The sequence below is a fragment of the Triticum urartu genome, chromosome 6A (genome assembly GCF_056163025.1).
Source record: "Triticum urartu cultivar PI428250 chromosome 6A, HENAU_Tu73, whole genome shotgun sequence".
Classification (NCBI taxonomy): domain Eukaryota; kingdom Viridiplantae; phylum Streptophyta; class Magnoliopsida; order Poales; family Poaceae; genus Triticum; species Triticum urartu.
Genome location: NC_141878.1, coordinates 286,339,658 through 286,365,150, shown reverse-complemented (window position 1 = coordinate 286,365,150; position 25,493 = coordinate 286,339,658). Strand labels below are relative to the sequence as shown.

The window sequence follows — 25,493 nt, the reverse complement described above, 5'->3', positions numbered from 1 at the left end:
GGTGTGCTCTTGGCAAATAGTGGTGATTGTGCCTGCTTTATTGTATCACGGTTGGAGGTGGTAGCCGACGGAGGCGCCGGTGTAGCAGAACGTGTGGAAGTAGATGATGCACGTGGTGTCCATGATGAAGGTCGACCTGCAGAAAAGTTAGTCCGCGCCAATGCCTGTCGATCCTGCACTTCACGTTCAGCTTTACAAGCAAGATGGAATAAATGAGTGATATTAGTATACTCCTTATACTCTAGAATCGTCTGAATCTCTCTATTTAATCCACCCATAAAACGTGCAAGCATAGCTTCATTCTCCTCAACAATACCACATCTAATCATGCCAGTTTGTAATTCCTGATAATATTCTTCTACAGAATTTTTCCCTGTCTTAAGCGCTGCAATTTTTGAAGTAATTCACGTTGATAATATGGTGGAACCCAACGAGTACGCATAGCAGTTTTCAAAGCAGCCCAAGTAGCCGGAATAGGATATAATCTACAATGCTCAGACCACCAAACACATGCAAAACTAGTGAAAGCACAAACAGCAGCAGGAACACGTCTCTCCTCGGGATATTGTAAACATGTAAATCGTTGTTCAGTTTCTAACTCCCAAGTAAGATATATATCAGGAACATATCTACCCTCAAATGGTGGAATATTCAATTTTAGTTTAGGGAGATGGTCATGATCTCGTACCTGAGGGTGAGCCCTACCATTGCCATTATTTGCATGTGGACGACCTGGTGGTTGTTGTGCTGTTGGTGGCACGTAGTTCTGATTTTGATCAACCTCATCCTCATAATCTCCCACATAAGCATCCTCCTCCACATTAGCAGTAGGAGCCACAGAAGTATCAACAGCAGCACCAACAGTTTGGCCCGACTGAAGAGGGACACGGCTCGCTCGGCGGAGGGCTGTTTCCCGATGTGGAGGTAGTCGGTGTTGTTGCTGTTGTTGCAGAGGTGCGGCAGGAGCAGCCGGTGGGGGTGGTGGAAAACGCGAAAGCAATTCAGCAAACTTGTTATCGAGCTTTGTTTCAAACGTCTTCTCCATGCCATCTATCTTCTCCATGGCCTCTTCAAATCTGTTTATCACATCTTGCACCTGTCCATTCATCATTTGCTGAAACGTATCATGAAGCTCCTTGTTCGTCAAGTTCTCCCAGTCAGTCTCGTCGGCTTGTGATCCTGGCATGGTTAGCAGCAATAGAAACACAAGAATATGATCCTACAGACTACTAACAAGTGGTGGTGGTGGCGGGTGTCACAAATCCGTCAAGCAAATCTCAAATTCTTACCAGTTCTTACCCAGCAGCAGGCGGTGATCGGCAACCGTTGTAGTCAAAAACTCTCAAAAGCTTGGATAGAGCGATTGCCAGCGAGAGTCAAACGCACGACGTAGATGTATGTGGAGCTGGGAAGGCTTATAGTATGGTAGCAAAAAGGGTCAGCAATAATCAATTCCGAGATGCAAAGTTGAATAAACGCTCAACGATGGTACTGTGCTGGTCCTAGGCTAGACCGTGCTAGAGACGCGAGTCTAGAACACTAAAAAAATCACGGCGCTGCACGTAAATAAGGGAAAAGCACACTCTGGAACTTTTTTTTCGCTCTTTTTTTTGCGCTCCTTTTTTTGCGCTCCTCTTTTTTTTGCGAAAAATCACTATAACGGCGAGTGTCTCAAAACTCTTCCCTCGTCAAACTGATAGGATGGGCATGAAAAAAATTTCACTTTTTTTTCGGAAATCAGGGCAGCGACGACGAAAAAGTGCGACAAAAAATCACTATGATGGCACGTGGCTCAAAAGACTCAGAAAAGCCTAAAAATAGGATAGGGGAAAAAAATTTGCCCGTGAAAATTTTGGCCTAAAAACTGCCCGGGGGTCTCCAGACTCTTTTTTTTTCGAGACCTACGCAGGCAAGGAAACACGACTCGGAATTTAGATTGATCTCAAGAACAAACCTAATATGAGAAGAACTCGGATTGGTGGTGGATATATGGTTGTGGTATATGGCAGCGGTGGTGGTATATGGTAGCGGTGGTGGTAGATGGATAGAGATTGGTGGTGGTATATGGATACGGATTGGTAGTGGTATATGGATATGGATTCAGAGCGGTGGCGGATAAGCAAAAGTGGTAGATGCGCGATGATGATGGTGCGGCGGCGGCGTGACAACTTATGACCAGAACTCGAAACTCTAAAAGACTAGACTCTAAGACCAGCAACTTGACACGACGATGCAACCGCAAATTCAACAAAGCAAAAACCCTAAAAAGATTATGCAAAGGCTCAGATTGGTTCGGATATGATGAACTAACCCTAATTTTTTTGTGTGGCTTTTTTTTCGTGGACTGTAGGTATGAAGAACAGACTCGATCTAATCTACGAAAAACTGTAAAAATCTCACCGAGCAACCTGGAAATTCTGATACCACTTGATAGAGGCTAAGGTGTCCCGATGTTTCGATGAGATGGTGGCTATCGTTTTCTGTGGGAGTCGACCTTGACGATCCGACTACGAACGTGCGAGAAGTCGCGCCTTAGCAATCGATAAACCAACTTCCGAGGGTTATTGACCACGCCGGAGCACGATCAACCTGACCACGAGGGTCTATTTCCTGCGAGCAAATGAAGAACAAGCAAGAAACTGAGATTGCAATCGGGATATTGCGAATATAAGATGAAAGCTTTATTGATCAAGGTGGGGTTCTGTGACGTCTTGGTCTGGTCGTTGGACACAAACGAAGTACGCGAAGTTGCAGCTATGGCGAACTTTTAATCTAAACAAAACCCAAAGTCTAAACGACGCCCTAAGGGCTGTATATATGGAGGAAGAGGAGGGAATTTCGTGGTCCTTGAGGGTGGGGTCGGAAACCAACCCTAACTCTTGTTTCCCCACACATACGGACTCTAAAAATAGCCTATACTTAAGTATGTCAAAATTACATGGGCCTGGCCCATTAATAAGGTGACGCAGCACCTAGAATAGCCTATGGACGAATATTATGAAGTGGCATCTTGTATATTTCGTCCAAGGCTTCATGCACTCCTTATGGCGGCTTCAAAGTCCTGAAATCATCACTTGTAACTCCGTTCTTGATCCCCTTGCGCATGCCATCAACTCCATGCGTGTTCTTGCTCCAATGTTCATCCTTCTCCAAGCTAGGCCCTTCATTTGTAAGCAAAACAAATGTATCCAATTTAGGCAGCATCATAATCTCATGAACATTAGAATCATTACCAAGAAACGAAAGTACCTGGTAATTTAATTGGCGTGCGCGAGCTCTAGTAATTGGTCCAGTATATGTAACAGTAGGGGCTGTGGGTGTAACAATGGTATTGATGTCCTCATCACTATAGCTCGCCGGACTTGGCGCGGCGCACGCCGGCGCGGGAGGAAGGCGGCGGGGACGGCGGACGTCGGCGGCGAGGTTAGGGCGGTGGGGGCGGCGAGGTGAGGCTCCGGCCGGCGAGGAGCGCGGCGGCCGCCGGCGATGGCGCGGGGTGGCGCGGTGACCGGACTTGAGGGAGAGGACGGCGGCGGCTCGGGCTCGCGGGAGGAGGAAGGAGCCGGGCGCGGGCGCGCCGATCTGGGCCGCGGGAGCCTCCCGCGGGCTCGGGCGGGCCGGCGGTGATGTGGGCGCGGCTGCCCACGTGGCGGCTCACGGTTGGTCCGGGCGAAGCGGGCGGACGTGTCCGGCGCGTGGAGAGGAAGGGGATCTAGGGTTTGGGGAAGAAGACCCGAAAATTTCGGGAGAGGATCTATATATAGGCATAGGGGGAGCTAGGAGAGTCTAAATGAGGTGCGGTTTTCGGCCACACGGTCATGATCGAACGCTCTAGATGATGGAGAGAGTTTTGGTGGGTTTTGGGCCAAATTGGAAGGGTGTTGGGCTGCAACACACACGAGGCCTTCTCGGTCCCTCGGTTAACCGTTGGAGTATCAAACGAAGTCCAAACAGTACGAAACTTGACAGGCGGTCTACCGGTAGTAAACCAAGGCCGCTTGGCAAGTCTCGGTCCAATCCGGAAAATTTTAAGCCCCACACACGAAAAGAAGGTAGAAAGGACCACGGGAGGAGATAGGAGCGCCGGCATGCAAAACGGACAACGGGGAAAAAGCTCGGATGCATGAGACGAACACGTATGCAAATGCAATGCACATGAGGACATGATATGAGATGCATGACAACGGCAACAACACACGGAGACAAAAACCCAAACCCGAGAAAATAAAATAACTTAGCGCCGGAAACGGCAAGACTTGGAGTACATATAAGGTAAATTACATCCGGGGTGTTACATCCCACAACGGCCAAATTCAAAGGGAGACAACTAGTAAAAGTTATCCTGACAAAAGTAGTCTTCGCCTGCCTAAGGCTCTAGTGGTGACGCCGTCTTGGGCTCCACGATGACCTCCGTCCTGCCGTCCTGCTGGTCTTGGTCTTGTTGCACCGATATGGAAACATTTGCCTGATGCCTTGGAACCCCTCGCCTGTGCTTGCTCCCTTAGCACCAAAGAGGAAACGAGGACACTATGCGCGCTGGCGCCCACCTGGTCTTGATCGTCATGGCTTGCGTCATTGAAACCTCGCGAGGTTCGCCTTGCCTTGATCTCTTCGCCCCTCGCGAGCCAGCCTGGTGAGGCTGCCCCTGAGGAGATCTTGTGTCGTGCGCCTCGTGAGGCTTGGCACCTCGCGAGGGTCTTAAATGTTTGCTGGTGAAGATGGGTCGTATGGGGCTGCTGGAGGAGCCACACTGCGGGCCGCAGGCAGGCAAGTCTGGGGACCCCCGTTCCCAGAACACCGACAGGAATGTCGATCTTGTAGGCGTTATTGTTGTAGCGTTCAAGCACCTTGAAGGGTCCATCCGCTCGTGGTAGAAGTTTGGACTTGCGTTCGTTGGGGAAGCGGTCCTTGTGAAGGTTTAGCCACACAAGATCTCCAATGTTGAATACCATGGGGTGCTTGTTGAGTTTGATCTTGGTCGCGAGTCATTGTACTTGGTGCTCAATAGTGTGCCTTGTATTTTCATGCATCTTCTTGAGATAGTTGACTCGGGCACTCGCGTCCATGTTTGTGCGCTCTTGTAGTGGTAGGGAAGAATGTCCAATGGGGACAACGGGTTGAAACCATAGACGACCTCGAAGGGGGACTTGCCGGTAGTCGAATGTCTTGCTCAGTTGTAGGCGTACTCAGCGATGGGTAGACACTCCTCCCACTCCTTGATGTTCTTCTTGATCAACACGCGAAGTAGAGTGGAGAGTGTGCGGTTGGTCACCTCTGTTTGGTCGCCGGTTTGTGGATGGTATACCGTGGAGAAAAGTAGCTCGATTCCGAGCTTGGCGCATAAGGTTTTCCAAAAGTAACTCAAGAACTTGATGTCGCAGTCCGAGACAATCGTCTTTGGTACTCCATGTAGGCACAATATTTCCCTACAAAAAAGAGTGGCAACATGTGAAGCATCGTCTATCTTGTTGCAAGGAATGAAATGAGCCATCTTAGAGAATCGATCCACAACAACAAACACAGAATCCTTTCCATTTCTAGTTCTAGGCAAACCAAGCACGAAATCCATGCTAATATCTTCCCATGGGTGATATGGAAATGGAAGGGGCATATAAAGGCCATGAGATTGAACTTTGGACTTAGCTTTGCGACATGTAGAACATCGGGTGGTGAAGCGTGAGACGTTGCGGAACATCTTGGGCCAAAAATAGTTCTTGGAGAGCGTAGCAAATGTCTTGTCACGTCCAAAGTGTCCCATTAGTTCTCCTCCATGAGATTCTTGCAAAAACAACAAACGAAGAGAAGACTCGAGGATGCATAGTTTGTTAGCTCTCATAAGATAATCATCTTTGATGTAATAGCGTTTCCAAGATGTATGTGTCAAACATTTGGCATATGTAATAGCAAAAGTAGGATCATGCGCATACAAGTCTTTTATGTGCTCAAAGCCAATGACATTCAATTCAAGTTTGGTGACAAGCATGCATATGCGGGAAAGAGCGTCCGCCACAACATTTTCCTTACCTTTAATGTACTTGATGACATAAGGAAATGACTCAATGAATTCACTCCATTTAGCATGACGGTTGTTCAACTTAGTTTGACCCTTAAGGTATTTAAGTGTTTCATGGTCGGTATGGATGACAAAGTCATGCAGGCGAAAATAATGTTCCCATTCATGCAAAAATCGCACTAAAGCATATAGCTCTTTGTCATGGATGGGGTAATTGAGTTGCGCTCCGGAAAGTTTCTCACTAAAGTAAGCTATGGGGTGCTTCTCTTGCGTTAACACACCTCCTATGCCATTCCCACTAGCATCGCAATGAATTTCAAAGGGTTTGTCAAAGTTTAGTAATGCAAGCACAGGAGCATGAGTAAGCAAATTTTTAAGCTCATTGAATGCGCTATCTTGAGATGGTCCCCAAACAAAGGGTGCATTCTTCTTACTCAAAGCATGTAAATGAGAAGCAATGGTGCTAAAATCCTTCACAAATATACGGTAGAAACCGGCTAAACCAAGGAAGCTACGCACTTGCTGCAAGTTGGTTGGTTGGGGCCAAGTTTTAATAGCATTGATCTTAGATTCATCTACATGAACACCCTTAGATGATACAACGAAACCCAAGAAAACAAGCTTATCAACACCAAAAAAGGCATTTGTCCATATTAGCATAAAGGCGCTCTTTCCTAAGAGTTTGCAACACGGTTCTAGGATGGGTGATATGATCTTTGAGAGATTTGCTAAATACAAGAATATCAACAAAATAGACCACAAGGTCGTCTCAGCCTACCCGTTGGAGAGAGTGCTCAGGAGACATGGTCTTTTAGATATTTTCTAAAGACAAGAATATCGTCAAAGTAGACCACAACAAATACACCAATATAGGGTCGAAAAACAAAATGCATGAGTCGCATGAAAGTACCGGGTGCTTCGGATAAACCCATTGGTATAACAAGCCATTGATATAAGCCAAATTTGGTCTTAAATGCGGTTTTCCAGTCATCACCTTCTTGGATGCGTATTTGATAGTAGCCACTTTTAAGATCAATTTTAGAGAAAATTGTGGCTCCGCTAAGCTCATCAAGCATATCATCTAGGCGTGGAATGGGGTAACGATAACGCACGATAATAGCATTGATAGGACGACAATCGGAACACATGCGATATGTACCACCTTTCTTGGGAACAAGGATTACCGGGATGACACAAGTTCTCAAACTTTCTCATACATTGTCGTTGTTGATGAGTTGTTGTACTTGCCGTTGGATCTCCTTATTTTCCTCGGGGTTGATGTGGTAGGGAGCCTTGTTAGAAAGGGGTGCTTCGGGGATGAGGTCGATTCGGTGCGCGATGCCTCGTAGTGGAGGTAGACCCGGAGGTAGTTCATCGGGGAAAACATCATGGAATTCATGCAATAGAGAAGATTACACTAAAGGTAGATTGTGAGAGGTGCTAGCTTTTGGTGCCTCATCCTTGCACAAAAGGACATAGTGCATGACACTTGATGGGTTTGCACACACTTCTCTCATCTCATGTTTGGTGGTGAATAGAACTAAGTTCTTCTTATCGCTCATCCTGGAGGTACTCAATTTGGGTTTGTGGCGCTCACTCTCTTTTGGTGGTTCGCTCTCTCACTATTCTCTCCATGATGGGTGGTTTGCTTGTCGGTGATCACTTGGCTTGGAGACATAGGTCCAAGTACGTACTCCTTTCCTTTCATCTTGAAGATATAGTGGTTCGTTCGGCCGTTGTAGATGACACCTCGATCAAATTGCCATGGTCGCCCAAGAAGAAGGTGGCAAACAGACATTGGAATGACATCACACTCCAAAGTGTCTTCGTAAGCTCCGATCTTGAAGGAAACTTGTACTCTATGCTCGACTTGGATAGTGCCGGAATCTCTTAGCCATTGAACTTTGTAGGGATCTGGTGCTTCATCTTGGCCAATTGGAGCTTGGAGCATAGTTCTTCGCTTGCCAAGTTATGACAACTCCCTCCATTAATGATGACCTTGATGGACCTTCCATTGATGCTGGCCTTGGTATGAAAGATATGGCATCTTTGGTCTTCTTCTTATTGATGTTGAAGAGTCAAGACCTTGGAGACAATGAGAGCGGGGCTTGAGTCTTCGTCACAAAAGACTTGATCCTCTTCATCTTCGTTCACTTGCCAGTGCATGGCCACTTGCTCAAGTGCTTCCATTTCTCCTTCACTCATAGAGTCGTATGTACCATCGCCATTGAAGATCATGGTGCGCTTGTTGGTACACTCAAAGGACTTGTGGCCTCGGCCTCCGCATGTGAAGCATTTGAAGGAACTTGTCTTGATGGTCTCATCGGTTGGGAAAGAGGATGATGAAGCTCTTGGCTCGAAGTTTCTTGTTGTAGGAGCACGACTTGAAGTTGTTGAAGTTTTCTTGTAACTTGACTTATCGCGGTTGCTTGTGATGGCTTGGTTGAGGTAGAAGGTGTTGGAGTCGTTGAAGCTTGGGTGTTGGAGAAACCGTAGCTCTTTGATGAGAACTTGGCATACTTGAAGTCATCTTGCACTTGACGTTCCGCCTTGGTAGCTTGATGCACTAGCTCGATAAGGTTCGAGTATGGTTGGAAGTCGGTGATCTTCTTGATAGGATGATTGAGTCCATTCAAGAAACGTGACATAGTTTGCTCATCATCTTCCATGACATTGGCTCGTATCATTGCAATCTCCATTTCATTGTAGTATTCTTCAACGCTCTTGGTTCCTTGCTTGAGGAGTTGGAGTTTCTTGAAGAGATCGCGGTTGTAGTAGGTTGGCACAAAGCGTGCTCTCATGACATCCTTCATTTGCGCCCAAGTAGTTATGGGTGGTTCTCCTCTTGCCTCTCGGCGCTCAATGACTTGTTCCCACCAAATGAGGACGTAATCTTGGAACTCAAGGGATACCATCGCGATCTTCTTCTCTTCCTCATAGTTGTGCAAGCGGAAGATTTTGTCAACCTTCAATGCCCATGAAAGGTACTCTTCGGGATCATTGCTTCCATTGAACTTGGGCATGGTGAACTTTAGTTTGCCATAGTGTTGCTCTTCATTGTGTTGGGGTCGGGGATGATGACGTCCTTGACGAGGAGGATTGTCTCCCTCAACTTGCTGTTCTCTTGGAGGATTTCCATTATCTTCTTCTTCTTGGTGAACTTGATGTTCTTGGTGAGCTTGTGGGTCTTGACGATGCACTCGATCTTGATAGTTCCTCTCTTGAACTTCTTCGCGAAGCGCTTCTTGTTGATCATGAGTTTGCCGGTTGCGTGTGGCTACGGCTTGACTTGAATCTCGGAGGGAACGTTGCGCCTCAAGTGTTTGGGCTTCACGTAGTTGTTGTTCTTGATGTTATGCCTCGGCATCTAGTGCATCTTGGTGTAGTAGCCCTCGCTCTTCCTCTTCTTGTTGGCATTGGCGTTGCCGTTCTCATGCTTGCACAAAAGTAGCTTGGTTTTGACGATGTCTTTGCTCTTGAGAGGTGTTGTCATGTAGAGGGTTGCGGTTTGCTTGACGGTCTTGGCGTGCGGCACGTCGAAGAGTGTTTGATGTCGGTGTACTTCAGCCGGAGATGGTGTCGTCGGAGTATCGACTCGAGTGGCTCCGTCTTGTGTAGGACGAAGTGGAAGAAGAGAGGTTGAGCAACAAAGCACGAATCTCGTCCATTCCTGCGTCATTCTCTTGTTTGTGGTCGTCGAGCTTGCGGTCGAAGAGTCACAAGTCGGTGGCGAGGTTGTCGATGCACTCGTTCATTGCTTGTTGCTCTTGATGCAAAGCTCATTGTGCACCAAAGAGGTGGCTCTTTGTGACGTAGGAGGACATGTCGTCGTCTTGCTCAATGAAGAGTGGGTTGGTAGAAGTACTTGGCCTATAAATCATCTCAAGGAAATATGTGAGTGGAAGAAAGAGAAGAACTTATACCAAATGTACATTAACCGATGTTGAAGATGGATCAATGATCACTCAAATGTGGAACAAGGAAATAGGACAGTTGGTATCAATTCTTGCCGGTTTCTCACACCTACACAAGTAAAAGCTTATAGTGGAGCTCGGTTAGGATGGTGGCACAAAATTTGATGCAATTGTTAGTGAGCTTCAATAATGTTGGAAAAGATTCACAAATTTGCAAATGCAACAAGTAGATAATAGCAAAATGTGGTACACGGAGACACACACGCAAATAGATAAGTGGGGGTGTGCAACTAAGGAATAAGCCAAAATGTGGAATCCACGAAAATGCTCTTGTTGCACAACACTAGAGAGACGCTAGCACGATTGCACAATAGGCGGATACGAAGACTTGTGCACAACCTACTAAGCAAAAATTCAACGACTTCTATCCCAAGTATGCTATATGTATGGTATTCCGATGCTATGGTTCTTGCTTAAAAGCTCTTTATCTTTCCCTTTTGCTTAAAAGCTTGTTTGACTCTTTCTCCTTTGAGCTCTTTTCTCATACAATGCTTCACGAACCAAGATAACAATTGTGTATGCAATCACAACTTTGTGACACAAAGGGTGATACCAAGATATGTACCAAAATGATATGGTAAGTATGCAATGTGAAGTATGACCACTAATGTGCACAAGTGACGTTCCCGGCAATACTCAGAGGCTAGTCTCGATGGGTAAGTGTAGCAATCCGACCTTAGGTGGTCAAATCTCTGTGTATAAGTGTCATCCCTGGATCAGTAATGCTGACACACACAATACTTCGAAGGATTTATAACAGAGTTGCAATCACACACTTATTACATTGAATGTCTCAAAAGAGAACTTATTACAATAATATGGCTTAAGGCCACCTAGATACGATAATAGTGGAAGGCTTGGAAGATAAAGTGAGTCCATCAACTCCAACAGCATAGCTGAGTGCACGACAACGACCTAGTGCACCTTACTCTTTGTCTGAAAAGTTTGCAACATGATACGTTGCAGCCCAAAATGGGTCAGTGCATGGAATATGCTGGCAAGATAACACAGTAGAGCAATGAACAAGTAAAGGCTATCACTACATGCATATATGGCTGGTGGAGGCTCTATGGTTATAATGTTTTGCGAAAAGCCAATTTTTCCCTACAACAAAGGAATATATTTTATTTAACTATCATGATAGTTGAAACATTGAGAATGGTAAATCCCCATCTCAATCCCAATTAAGAAGTAATTAACAACCCCACAAATTAGTTAAGAGTGACGAGATCCACATGATAGTTCAAGAACCAAATACTCAAGATTGTCCATAACCGGGGACACGACTAACCATGATTAGCTTGTACACTCTGCAGAGGTTTGCGCACTTTTCCCCACAAGACTCGATCTCCTCCGTTGGATTTCTTGCACTACATGGTGTTTGAAAAACGGATGACCGAGACACAGTCTTTCAGAAGCATTAACTCTAACCCCGGGTAGACAGTACCAACCTACATCCCCTACATCTGCTAGCCTACCACTGGAAGAGGTCATGCAACATACTCAACTATGCTAGAGCCCATAATAGTTTGTGGCTGCATGCGGAAGTTTCCAGCATGAATAATATTATGATACCTTTGAGTCTGGGTGGCGAACCAAAAAGGACAGCACTTGTATATCCCCATGTGCCCACAACCAATCCACCCAAATGTGTGTTTAAGTAGCCACCTTAAGTTAACCATTAATTAACAATCTCACATCTATCATGGATACACTCAAACCCAATCCACGTCTACAAGCATAGCATGGCATTATAAGTGTAACGTAGAAGTAACTTCCAGGGGTTTGATAATAAAAGGGCAATAGGTTCTACCTCATCATCTACTTCCCAAAACCCACATGTTAAGAGATCCTACTCATGCAATGTTTGAGGGTTGTAACTAATGCATAAAAACCGGGAAATAAAGAGTATGATCAAAGTGTTAGTTGACTTACTGATGATCCACAAAACCTAGAGACTCGTAGTAGCACGCTGCGCACTCCGGGAATTCTATCGCAAACAAACAATAGCATACATAAGCACTCAAGCATACATGCACATGTAAAACTCAAATAAGATGATCCAAACTGAAAGTTCAACTAAAAAGCGTCGATTTGCAAAAAGAAACAATTGAATCGGAGCTATGAAACTGAAACTATGGTCAAGAGAACTTCGAAAACAAATCTGCTTGAAACCAAATTTTAAATTGTCAAAACCTTGTTCAAGTTGATTAAACAGAAAGAGGGGCTCGAGATGAAGATTTTGGTGTTGGTTTCACTGGATTTGGGCAAACGGTTTAGAAACGGCAAGGGTTTGAAGATCAGGGGCTAATCTGTGATAAAAATAACCGCGGATAAGTCTGTGGCCAAAAATAAAAGAAAAACAAAAGACTAATAAACAAACGTTCGTTGTCTGAACCTAACCGGCGAACAACGTTCATTAAAACGAACGGACGGACGAACGTCCGCTAAATAAAATAAACCGATGAAAACCGATCTAAGAAATTAAACCGGAAAACTAAAATACCGGGGTTTAACCGAGAAAAACCAATCGGTCAAACGGGGTCAACGGTGGCTGCTCTGGCGAGATCCGCAGCGGCGACGACGACGGTCGACGGCGTCGGGCGGCTGCGGGCGCGGCGCGGCGTCAGCGGCGGCGATGCGACGGCGCAGGCGAGGGCAGGCGGCGGCGCGGCGGCTTGGGGCTCTAGGGGGCCGGGCGGGCTTATAAAGGGGGCGGGCGGCGGCGTTGCTTGGGGAGGGGCCGGCCCGGGGAGGAGTCTGGCTCGGACTCCCCTCGGTGTCCGTGCGCGGCACGGCGACGGGGAAGGCGGCGGCGCGCGGGAGTGGGCCGGCTGGGCTTCGGCCTAGTCGGTCCAGGAATTTTTTTTAAACAATTCCGCCAAGAAAATCCTAATAAATATTAAAAAATCTAAAAATACCAAAAACAATTTCCACCGTCTAAATAAAAATATTTAGAATAAGGTGAACATTTTCTTGGCCTAAAATGCAATTTTAAAAAAATGCATATTTTTCTAATTCAAATAAAATCCAAATAAAATTATGTGTTTGATCTTAACATTTTTCCTCCAATATTCCTTTTATTTGGAGAAGTCATATTATCTCCTCTCATGTATTTTAATATTGGAAATATTATTTGGAGAGAAAAATAATTTAAACCAAAATGATCCTCTTTTCAATATTCGAGAAAATTCAAATATGAAAATAATAAAATCCCCGCCCCCTCGTCTTGATGATTGTTGTTGTTCCTTCTTGGCAGCGGCGAGAGGGAGGAAGGCCAGTGTTGCCTTGAGACTCTCTCCATGGGTCCTTCAGTTGCTTAGGATGTTTAGGATCACAAAACCAAAATGCAAAATAAAATATGTTATGCATATGATGACCTATGTATAACATTCCGAATTGAAAATTTGAGATGTTACAGTAAGATACGTAAAATTGGGCTATGGTGGTTATCAATGTAATGGCAAGAATGTATAATGATGGGAATATCACGATACCAAGATGAGGTTACCGTTCTTGCTTACGGTATGGTGTCAAAATGGTGGAGTGGTCGTTGTTGATGACGCGTCCGTGGCGAAGATGAGCCGCGGTGATGTTGATGTTGAACCATACCTAAATAGCCGAAACACAATAGGACACCGAACCGTAACTCAAATTCTCAAAGAAAAATGTGACCAAATTGTCGGAATTGGTAGCGGTTAAGCGATGGTGGTGTTTGCAGGAAATGGTGGTATGCGGAAGTGAATGTGGGCACTGGAGCAAAATTTGGCAAAAGTTAGGCGGAAAACGGTGCGGTGGATGGAGATGTTGCTGCCAAGGGCCGGATGTCCGAGCTTTAGGGCCAGATGTCCGAGGGTCGGGCCGGATGTCCGGGCTCTGGATCCCTGGACGAACTCGAGGAACTCCGTGTGGAAGAGGCAAATTCGGAAAAAAAAATCGGGAGATTTTGTGGATGGAAATTGGGGAAAAGATGGGGGAAAGCTAGATCTACCTGCAACACATGAAATTTGTGGATCAAATCCAACAAAATTTCATCACACCAACAAATCACAAAAAAAATCGGGGGGCTATTTTTGTGGGGAATTTTCGAATTAGGGACGAAATCAACAAAATTAGGTTAGAAAACAAAGAGGGGGGCTCCGAAATCATGATCAACATGGCTCATGATACCAAGATAATGTAGGGTGGAACCCTATACGGTTGATCTTTCACAAAAGGAGCGGATCCCACGGTGAACACGAAGAACACAAGAGGAAAACACGAAGGGAAACACAAGAGAATAACTCAAACCAACGAGATTAGGTCACACATATGCTAGATCCGAATACACATAGAGATCACACGGTCCAAATCCAACAAGGGACGATACATAGGGTAACGGGTTCTTCTCCGTGAAGAGGCCTTGAATCCGCGAGGGATCTTCCCGTGAGGAGTCTTGAATCCAAGATGGATCTTCTTCGAAGAGGCCGGGGTCTCTCGGTGGAGTAGATCCGGATGGATGAGCAAAGCTCTATCTCAAATGAGCTAAACCAATGCTAACCCTAGAAAGAGGGAGGAGAATGAGTATATATAGTCTAGGGGGTGAAGGGGTACATGGGCCTTGGCCCTACACTGTGCGCAGACAGGGGAGGTCGGATGTCCGGGCTTTCCCGAGGGGCCGGATGTCCGGGCTGGCGGGGTCGGCCTTGATGCATTCGTGATGGAGGACGCCGGATTTCCAGGCTGAGGCCGGATGTCCGGGGTCTGTAGGTACTTGGCGGCTGTCATGGTGGACGCTTCAGGGGCCGGATGTCCGGGGTCATGGCCGGATGTCCGGGTTCTGGAAGCCGCTCTTGACTCCTTTTATTGGTTCTCTTCATCCGTGAATTTGGAGACTTGTCCGTCTTCACATGCATCTTCGGAAGGGTCCTCTTGATACCTAATCATGCACAACATTCCGGACTTAGGTAGTAGCCATGTCTCGAGTGGATCATATGTGATATCACTAAGGAAGAAAGTCACCTCGGTTTCGAGAGCTCTAGCTCTAGCACGTATCATAGGTCCTCTTGGCACTTGGTGAAACAACGATAGATCCATAAAGATGACCGTAGGATACTCCGCATCAACAAGCCTTTTGCTAGTAAGATAACAAAGTGCCGCTGATCACCCTGGTACAGTTGTAATTACTCGGATGTTATTTCAGAATCACAGGACATGCATCCAGAAACTTTGGTTGCTCAAGTATGTCAAGCATATACACGTAGTAAGAGTGGTGCTATATTTTTTTTTATTTTTTTTGGAAAAGGGGGTTAAAACCCCGACATCTGCATCAACCAATGCATACGACCATCTTTATTAATTATTCAATAAAGGTCTAACAAAAACATGTACGATACTTCCCGTATAATCCATGTCCGACACATCAGATCGAACTGCCGGTGAGGTGGATTCAATGTGCAGCATCCCCGCAAAACAAAAGGATTTAATGTGCAGCAGACCACTCGGTGTTGCATCGTACGAGGATTGGACAAGGAAACGTCGTCTGTGCAGCAGACCACTGGAAGAAGTACATTTATTATCTTTCAAAAATCAAATACCCAGGATACAACTACATTACTGATTGATCTCCTACAACAATTTCTAGATGGAACGATGGCAAAAGAACAGGGGGGGAGACATACATACTTATCTTACAGCATTTGTACTGAACAATTTTCCTTACATCAAAGACAAGATTAAGACGGAACAGAAGCAGAACATCTCCTCGGCTCTTCCAACTCTATAACCTGGCATACCAAAGTTCCCGGAGTAAGTACGTACAGTAGAGGGATAGACAGGTATCGCATGCCACCGCTGAAACAATTAGCTCTCGAGCCAGTTGCATAATAGCTTCCCTCCAAATTTAATCATTTAAATATATGAACGAGCAAAAAGGAGAATATTACGTGAACATTTGTGGACGGTTACGGGGCTGGGGACGCTTCACTGGTGAGATTATCATATTTCTCAGAGCTGTCGAAGAATTGTTCATGTTAGCTCCAAAGACGGACCGTGGCGGCTGTCTGGGTCTCATATCCATCGGAGGTGCAGCAGTGTGACCAGGAGAACCCCCAGACAGCTCAAATGGACCAGAGTTCTCACGTCGTTGCCTTGGTTGTGGAGCCCATCCCTCATCTCTGCGCCCTGGGGTTTCAGGAGGATCAATCGATCCTGCAACAAGTGAATGAGCTGTTTTTGTGGAGAGGTAGCTTCTAGAAAGCCAAAGTGTTGTATTGAACTTATTCATGGCTGGATGTTTAGCAAAAGTAGCTATTTAATAGCTTCTCGAAAGGCAAAGTATTGGGACGAGTGAGCGGTAGACAACTAAAATCAACTGCGTGCATAATGCCATAAATTACCTTGTCTCAGAGGGTCGCCGCTGTCCAATATGTTGGGCATGCCTGAGAACAAGTCAGGCTGAGCTCTAGGGAAGTAGTTGTTTGCAGGTTGAATGGCTGAACGTTTTACTGATTCATACTCGTTTCTCAGCTGATCATACATCTCATCAAGCTTCCTCTTCTGCCTGGAAGGAAAGCACATTTCATACATATTGGATGGAGCGGAACTTTGTTCCTATAAGGAAAATAATGGCACACTAGACTAACCTGGATTTCTCTGCAAATTTTTCTTGTAACTCCTGCTTATCCCTTGTCAAGTTTTCAATCTCTTGTTCCATCAACTGGCATCTTTTGGCCATCTTCTGGTATGCCGCGTGCACTTCTTCCAGTTTTTCAGTGAACTTTGCCTGCATAACTTCACACTTTTGCCTACATTGACCAACAATTCTGTTCATCTTGTATTGCATCTCCAGATCCTTTTGTCCGATGTAAAACATGACACTTCTGTATGCACTCTTCATAACTGATTAGTATCATGTTCAAGGAAAAGCTAAATGATTATCATATTAGCAACAAAAGAACAAGCCTTCAACAGTAGTTACATAATCGCTGACATCATTGTCTCACTACAGCAGTTTTTGTTTTCAATTTTAGGTTGCTTGAGTTACTGGAATACTAAAACAGGAAGTTAATCAGGCACTAGATTCCATAGAGGTGAGCTATGTTATTCAACAAAATAACATAAGAACGATTCTAGGTCCAGTGAATAAAATATCAAGGATACGTATCTGTGGAGAAACTCCAGTCATTGACATCTGAGATAACAAACAAAGTTATCACAACAGGAAAATCGACTGCATATGTCATTATGAATCGAATTCAGAGGGGTACTTACATCTGTCCATTCATCGCTTGGATTTATGTCAGTAGGCTTCATATGGCTAAGAAATAATTAAAAAAAGGATTATATGATATCGGCATATTAATACATGGCTATTAATTTGATCTCAAGACTAAAACAGAATCCACTGTAACATGTTAAGAAGTGACATAGGTATATAAGGTTCTCATTAAGAGAAAAGTAAGAATGTGAAATACACACGAAACATGATGTTTTGTAGGCACTCCAGCATCTGTAGATATCCCAAATTGATATGGACAAGAGAAACGTAGCTTACACGAAGGATGAAACATTAAGCATGAAATAATGAATGCTATATCAAGAGTTTATAACTGACCTTTTGGAAAGTACTTGGTCACAAATTGGACATGCACCATCGTTACTGAGTATTTTCTTTGCATCCTCTGTACCTGCACAATAAGTATCAGTTCAAGTAAAAAAAAATGTATTCAGCAGTCCTCATGAACTTTACTTATTTACAGTTGAAACGATTAAACAGAAAGAGATAGAAGATTGCAGGCATACATAAAAGATGGCCACAAGTTGTTGTTATGGCTTGTCCTTCCAACTCCCGCCAGCAAGCGTTGCACTTCATTTTGTATTCTTTGTTCAGAAGAACCCTGCAGGTCGAAACACAGATAAATGACTTGCACTAGATGAACTGATCATAACCATCTAATGTATCCTGCATTACGGCCCTAAATCCTAAGAGGCTAAGAAGCACAAAATGCATGATTAGTGCAAATAATCACAAAATAAATGCAGAAATAACTGCATAAACTGTTTTCATGGAATGTGTAATCATGAGGGCATTTGCATAATGAAATGCCAGATCTTTTTGTTTTGAGTACCGAAATTTAACTATGAATCAGTTTTGTTGTGCATCACATATTTACCACTGATACCACAATACGTAAAATTTCTCAAGCATTGTAGTTTTCCCACTGCAAACAATAACTGGAAGCAAGACAATGAAGATGAAAACGAGAAATAAAGTTGGCCTTGAAGTGCAGCACACAATTTCTGTTATTTCCATTACACATTACCTCGCTTTTGACTACACTGGGTTGGACTATACATCACAGATCAGAGATGAGATAAAGGTATATATTTACAATGAAATAGGAAACCTGAGGAGCCATAGTTCGCCCACTGAATTCCATCAACAAAGAAGCATAAAAGGTCTTAATAGGCCAGAGAAGAATCATCTATAATGTTCTCCGAGTATTCTTTAAGTGATTCCGTATCAAATTTGTATAGTACTCATGAGTTCAGATTTAAACTTGTTAATGTTTAAAACCCTTCTGCTGTGCTCGGGAAAGCCGGAGCACTTTTCCACACGTCTTCTGATACTATACCGCGCACTTCTTTTAGCAAGCTCGGGGGACCCTGTATCCCATGTCACTGACAGGTATGTAACAGAATTCCATCACATAAATTCCTATTGAAACTTTTGGCATATAAGAAAAAGGGTAATCAGCATTTCTTCAAGCATTTTTTTAATTCAAATTTGCCATTCGGTTATGTGCAAAATATATCAAGATATTACAGTAACTAACCTTGCACTTATAATCGCCTAAACAGTAGGATCTCATATAACACAAGACATGATCAACATTACAAACATACCAGGTACATACAGAAGTCCTGATGCAGAATTCATCTAGTATATTGTAACCCAGTTACCTATTCCGCTGATTTGAGCTTAATCAAGTAGATAAGCTATCTCAGAGCACCTAAGTAGCTATAATATGTTTGGACGAGTGCTCAAATAAACTGTGATAACAGTGGTAGTGCCACTAAATACTGCTAATTAGGTAGCTTTATGGGAGACTTCTACAAACTCTCTCTATACTCCATAACAGAGACAAGAGTTCTGACTGATGCATCAAGCGATATGCATTTAGAACTATTTCTGCATTCCATAACATTTCACTCCTAATTAACTATTGCAACTAAATGGCATGATCCAACTTGCTTCAAATATAATAGTTCATTACATGTCAAGTTTTACTCTCATAATCTCAATTGTCAACAGTGAACATAGTGAATATATTTCAAATTAACACAGATCCAAACAAGCCAGCATAATAATTTTGTTAGCGGTACAGAAAACACCATAAATTTGTTGCATCCAGAGCACCAAAAATGCAAGAACAAAGCAGACACGATACACGATGACCCTATACTCTTCAGAACCTACCATTTGCAGCTAAAACAGACTGGTTAAAGCACTATAAAGCGAGCAGCAGAGCAGCTTTTGTACTCTTAACTCAACCGCACACACATCACAAATGGAACTGTATAAATGCGAATAGTTGCACTTGTACTACTAGCTAACTGTCCGCACTTGCCCATGAGGAGCGCAATCGAAGCCTGAGCACAATTTGGTGCAGTAGCGACTCCAAAACCCGCTGTAATGTCGGAAGCAAATTTCCCCAGGAGATCTCGCGACCAATCGCGTCCAATCCAGCAATCCACAAAGCAAAACTAGCTCCGACCCAGCGCCCAGCGCAGCCTAATAGCAAATCCGATGCGGTGAGATGGAGCGCTCAGTTACCTCCACACGAGCGTCAGGAAGGTGACCTCGTGAACGACGGTGGTGGTGGTGATGAGAGGTGGGTCTCCGGCGGGGACGAAACCCTCTTCGTCGAGGGCTCCAGAAGCCAGTATTCCGCTCCGCCGAGGAGGCGACGGGGAGCAGGAGGCGGGCCGGGAGGAGTTGGGGTGGGCGAATGGGAGTAGCCGTGGCCGTGGCGGCAATGGGGCCGCGAGGGTTTCAAACGAGTGGGATTGCTTGCTTCATTCGCGGAGAAGAGGAGGAAACGGCCGTTGCGAATGCGAGTCGCGGGTGACCGCGACGAGAGGCGTGGTCGTCGACTGTGGAGACGGCCGCTGTCCTTCACGCATTTGGTGCTGTGGCCTATATTTGGAACAAATCCCCCTCAAATCTAAACTAGATTAATCACCCCCCTCAAATCTAAACTAGATTAATCACCCCCTCAAATCTGTCATACCAGATCAATGAGGCCTCAAGGTGGCATTGAATCTGATTTAAGGTGGTTTTCGTGTTAAAGTTGCTGACTGGACGAGCTGACGTGTCAAAATTAATTGAATTAGATAAAGTTTCCCTTTCTTTATCAGGATGAACCTTAACTCTCTCACGCATGACAACGCACATCGATTTCTCCCACGCAACAAACCCGGCCTCTAGCAACAAACCCTAGGTCGAATTCATGTAAGAGGGTAGTCGTCGTTCGTTTTCCATGGCGCAGTCATCTGATAGCTCGTTCAATAGTTGTCGTTCGTCTTCATTGACGTTGTTGGCACCTCAACGGAAAGGGCCAATGAAGTACGTGCCCGACCAGATATGCCATTGCAAAGTGAAGGCGTCAAAATGGATATTATGGAACTGGCGGAGCCACGGTGCTAAAGTTGGACGGGCCAATACAAAGGAGAGCCCATTATTTTTACATTCACGACACAATCTACTCTCAGTATCTCACTGTATTTGCCATGAAATGGGCGGGCCATGGCCCTTTTTTACAACACATAGCTTCACCGGTTTCATGAAGCCTCCTCCCCAATCCTGGCCCGATGTTCTAGGGTACCCTATGGTGATCTTTCAAGAATTGGAGTGGGATTCCACGAAGAACACGGGGAAGAACACGAAGAAATCACAAAGGAACTGATACGGCTCAAATAGCTTTGAGACGATTTTTGGGTTGCCCTGATCTTTCACCGCACGCACAGACAAAAAAAATGAGTTTGGCAGCAAAGACCGAATAATAGCAGATGAGAGGGTTTGCTGATAGACGTGTAGTAGCTAGAGAAAATATACAACTTGCTGAAGTGGTGGATGTGCACGTGAAGGAATCTAGTAGCAGTTGTGATGTAGTAGTAGTACTGGGACAGACGAAGAGATTAAGGTAATGATGATTAGCGACGGCGACAGCGACGGAGTAATTATCACATGAATAATGAGAAGAAGGAAACGAGGATTCGTCCTTTGTAGAGAGCAAGAAACGAATTGATCTAGTGCTCTAGCTATCAATGGTCGCTTGAACACATGCGATAATCGAACCATCATGGATCACATGAACACAGAGTTAGGACAAGGACATCCATTGATGCATTTTCTGAGTATCTTTCTTTCCCCAAAACTGAAACCTCCTAGACGACGCTGCAGCTATTGCTTTATATAGGTGATGCGCTAAGATGAGCCAAACCTGACTTGAACTAGGAAACGATGAGGACTCCTCATCTGTTACAAATTGTACGTGACAAACAAAAAGGGAACTACAAAATCGGAACAAACTATGGAAAGCAAATAAAAGGGACACACGTACGTATACTTGCATGTATGATTTCTAGGCCAAAACTAAAATTAACTTGATGATGTAGCCTTCAAACTTACATTCTGCTGACGTAGGTAGAAGTAATCACAAGGTGTTCTGAACGTGAGCTTCACTTCCTCCCTAGGCATGAACTGAGGAGCAACAGAACAAACAAAAGAATTATTTGTGGTGATGTTGTTGTGTTCAATCGATAGAGCATATGGCCATCTCCTTTCAGTAGCATATGAAACGGGCTTCACACCTAAGACCCCCCTCTGTTCTGTAGCACACATGATCTTCTTATGATGTAGAGTGGGAACCACATACTTTTGCATCTTGTTTTCATAACGAGTCTCTCAGTTGGAAGAATTTTACTTGACAGTAATGGAGGAACGACAAGAGTACCTGCGATGACCCTATCATCCTCTCCCCCCTTTAAGTGAAACCGTTCTCGGTTTTGGTGCACTCTTCAAAAATTCCTTATGTAAAAACACATGATCAATCTTGATAGCATTGTTACCAACGGGCTGCAGCACACATTTGATGCCAACATCTCGAAACACATAAGTGTTGGATCTCCCCTCATGTATAGCATTGCGATCATATTGCCACGGATGACCCAACAACAACTGACACACATCCTGATGTAGGGTGGAACCCTAGATGGTCGATCTTTCTTGAAAGGAGCGGATCCCGCGAAGAACACGAGGAGAAATCATGAAGGGAAACACGAGAGAATCACTCAAACCAACAATAACGATCACACATATGCTAGATCCTCGGAACACAAAGAGATACACGATCCACGATCAACAAGGGACGATACATAGGGTAACCGGTTCTTCTCCGTGAGGAGGTCTTGAGTTCTTCCCGTTGGGGGTCTTGAATCCAAGTGGATCTTCTCCGAAGAGGAATGGTCTCTCTCGAAGGAGTAAATCTAGGTGGATGAGCAGAGCTCTATCTCTAATATGAGCTATCACATTGCTAACCCTAACTAGGAGGAGGGGGTCTATATATAGTGCTAAGCGATGAAAGGATAAGTGAGGAGCGAAGGGGTTCACGGGCCTCGGCCCAAGTCATGCGCGCAGGCAAAGGCCGGATGGTCCGGATGGGGGTCCGGAAGGTCCGGGCATCGTCCGGATGATCTGGGTCCTTGTCCGGATGATCTGGCTCCACCGGGTGAATTCTGCAAGCTTCGGGTGTCGTGGCTGTGGGATTACCCGGATGATCCGGGGGGCATCCGGATGATCCGGCTGAGTCCGGATGATCCGGACGGGGGTCGTACGTCCGGGCTGACTTCAGCAGCCGCTCCGTCTTCTTCTCCTTTCTTCCGTCTTTCTTCCATGCTTGGCCTTGATCCTTTGAATCTCCATGGCCATCTCGTATGAGACTGAGTATACACAAGGTCCATGCATGAGGTAGTAACCATGTCTCATATGTGGAAAGTGATGGTTCAAAGAGGAGTGAGTTCACCTTGTGTCCAATGGCGTATGATCGAGGTCTCATCGTATGTCCACTTGGGGCTTGGGGAGTAGTCGAAGTGTACATGGGGATGATCGTGGGATGCTCCGCATCATCTCCCCCCCTGGGAAAGATCCGCCCTCGGATCATGATCCTCGTCACCATGGAAACGGTTGTTGTGGACGGACTTGTAGTTGGACGGAGTTGAAGACATTGCGCAATCCAAGTACTCCAAGGTGTCGCCGGAGTGGTATACATGCAAAAAGAGCAAACACAAATGACACTCGAAAATACAGTGGTTAGCGCACACAAAGTGTCGATCATGTAAGAATGAGTCTGTGCGGCAAGATTGTTCATGACAAAGCGCATGCAGCTTATCAAGATGATATAGAATGATATGCAAAGCGTTCATGGGAGCAAAAGAATTCATTGTGCACACAAATGTGTTGTGAATATGATCAATGCAACCACGGTGCAAAATGATGTCATAGTGAGACGGTTTATCAATAGCATGAATATGGCAATGGATGCTTAATATGAATAAGTTATCATGCAATTGATGGTAGGCAATATGATCATGATGTATGAATATGTCATCAAGAAAGATCACAACAAATTTGCTAAGAAAGTGCACAAGCTCATATATCATGGATGACATGGTAATACAAGATGCAATAAGGCAATCATAATGTGGGTTAATCCATGCATAAGATGCAAATTTGTTATGTGTGGTGTTGTACCAAAGCTCGATGTTGTGGCACTCCTCAGCTTGAAGGTCCATAGGGTCCATCTCCAATGTCGGTCCTCCCTCCAATATGTGTAACATGTAGACAAGAAGAAGGAAACAACAATGAAAGAATAACCCATCCAATATGCATATGTGAGGATGGATCAAAGGGAAGGAGGTCACCTTTAGAAATGTTTCAAGGATGTTGGAGTTGCGCATCTTGTATGCCTTCACATAATCAATATGTCTCGTGATGGTACCACCTTGTGAATCCTTCAAAACGAAAGAACATGACAAACACTCAGAAAAACAAATGAGGTTAGCGGAAGTGCAAAACCAATCATTCGCGTGGTAAGATACCAACAAGTGTATGCATCATGCTCATCATAAGAAAGGACAAGGGAGCATTTCATAGTGTGGAGGCATATGATGCGAGAACAACCAAATACAATAGGCTCAACCAAACAAGCATGCATCACAAGTAATATGTCCAAGTCTCCACGATCAATAAGCATAGCAAGTTGGCACTCAATATAAGGGTATATAAGAGACAATGATCAAGATAAATCATGTGAGAGGCAAGAGCATATATGTCATCAACCCAAGAAAGCGAGTAAGAATGGAACATGGGTGATGCGATAAAGAAAGCAACCAAAGTGATCAAGTCAAACAAGCTAGTAGTGCGAAGATGCAACGTACTAGTAGGAATCATGGTAATCATGGCATGTGTGCAAATAGTGGGCATATATAATGCACATGACATATCACAAGCATGAAAGGAAGATATGAGCAAAGTAGGTTCATGGTGTTGGCAAGAAGTCCTATGTAAATAGCAATGGAACATCATGACTCTCCCAACACAACAAGCATCAATAGCATGAGGCACATGGTAAACATGGCAATAGCAACAAGGATCACCACCAAGCATGCAAATACACACATGAGTAGTAAAATGGTGAATCATGGGTAGATGCAAGCAAGGGTCAAAATTGCATGGGAAAGGCATAGAAGCAAGCATAACATGCAAAGTGAACATGGTAGAATGGGCATAATGTGACAAGTGGTAAATAGCCCATAGCCGTGTGAGAGCCAAGTAAAAGAGGTGCGCGTAGTAGTTGCGCAAAGGGAACGGTGGTAAGGACAATTCACAGAATCCCAAATCGCTGTTGCTCTCAAGAACTCGTTTTATCAACTCTTGAGATTGAGAGGTTGATGAGTATATGTGAGTACCTACACAAAACAAAGACAAAGGGAAAATTGTGTGTGCATGGTAGATGTACACATCATCCATCATGATGGAACGTGCATGTGTTGGTTAGCACAAAATAGACAATGCTCAAATAAATGAGATGCGTGATATAGAAACATGTCATCCATCATGAGCGGTTTGTTATTGTGTATAGCATAATGAAGACTCAAATTATGTAATGCATCATGGGAAATATCTAGAGCATTATTATGCGTGGAATGCATATGGTGCAAGCAATTATGAGAATCATGCAAAGTATGGAATGCATCAAAATCTCCTAATATGTATGAGGAAACTATGGGGGTTCCTCATGAGCATTAATGGAAACATCACTTGGAGAATATTGACAACATCCAAAACAAAGCATATTTGGAACAATGTGATCATGTCATGGTATAGTAGATGAATTGCGCAAATCATGTAAAGGAAACATGGTAATATCATCACATGAAAAACAAAAGCCAATGACCATAAT

At 44.6% G+C, this 25,493-nt stretch overlaps 1 protein-coding gene across 6 annotated transcripts; it reads right to left on the bottom strand.

Moving 5' to 3' along the window:
- Window positions 1–14,294: 14,294 nt before the first annotated feature.
- HEI10 (RING/U-box superfamily protein) lies at window positions 14,295–20,162 on the bottom strand. Of its 6 annotated transcripts, XR_015608100.1 has the most exons (11): window positions 19,805–20,161; window positions 17,770–17,864; window positions 17,582–17,654; window positions 17,239–17,284; window positions 17,128–17,158; window positions 16,611–16,866; window positions 16,365–16,528; window positions 15,912–16,176; window positions 15,652–15,752; window positions 14,989–15,523; window positions 14,296–14,905 (listed from the first exon to the last, which is right to left on the bottom strand). XR_015608100.1 is itself a non-coding variant. In XM_048678218.2 (9 exons), exons 2-9 carry the CDS (start codon window positions 17,837–17,839, stop codon window positions 15,746–15,748), a joined length of 912 nt encoding a protein of 303 aa, XP_048534175.1. In that variant the 5' UTR covers window positions 17,840–17,864; window positions 19,805–20,161; the 3' UTR covers window positions 15,525–15,745. The 6 variants fall into 6 exon arrangements, 4 of the variants coding, with proteins under 4 accessions (XP_048534175.1, XP_048534176.1, XP_087383982.1 ...); XR_015608099.1 differs by having other exon boundaries at window positions 14,295–15,523; XM_048678218.2 differs by lacking the exons at window positions 14,296–14,905; window positions 14,989–15,523 and having other exon boundaries at window positions 15,525–15,752.
- Between the last annotated feature and the right edge of the window lie 5,331 nt (window positions 20,163–25,493).

Bases quoted from the DNA above. Each gene is read 5' to 3' on its own strand.
- HEI10 (XM_048678218.2), bottom strand. From the start codon at position 17,839: ATGAAGTGCAACGCTTGCTGGCGGGAGTTGGAAGGACAAGCCATAACA. The intron at 17,159-17,238 runs GTAAGTACCCCT...TTGTTATCTCAG, and splicing joins CAAGCGATGAATGGACAGAT to ATGTCAATGACTGGAGTTTC. The intron at 16,177-16,364 runs GTAATTTATGGC...CACTTGTTGCAG, and splicing joins CGGCGACCCTCTGAGACAAG to GATCGATTGATCCTCCTGAA.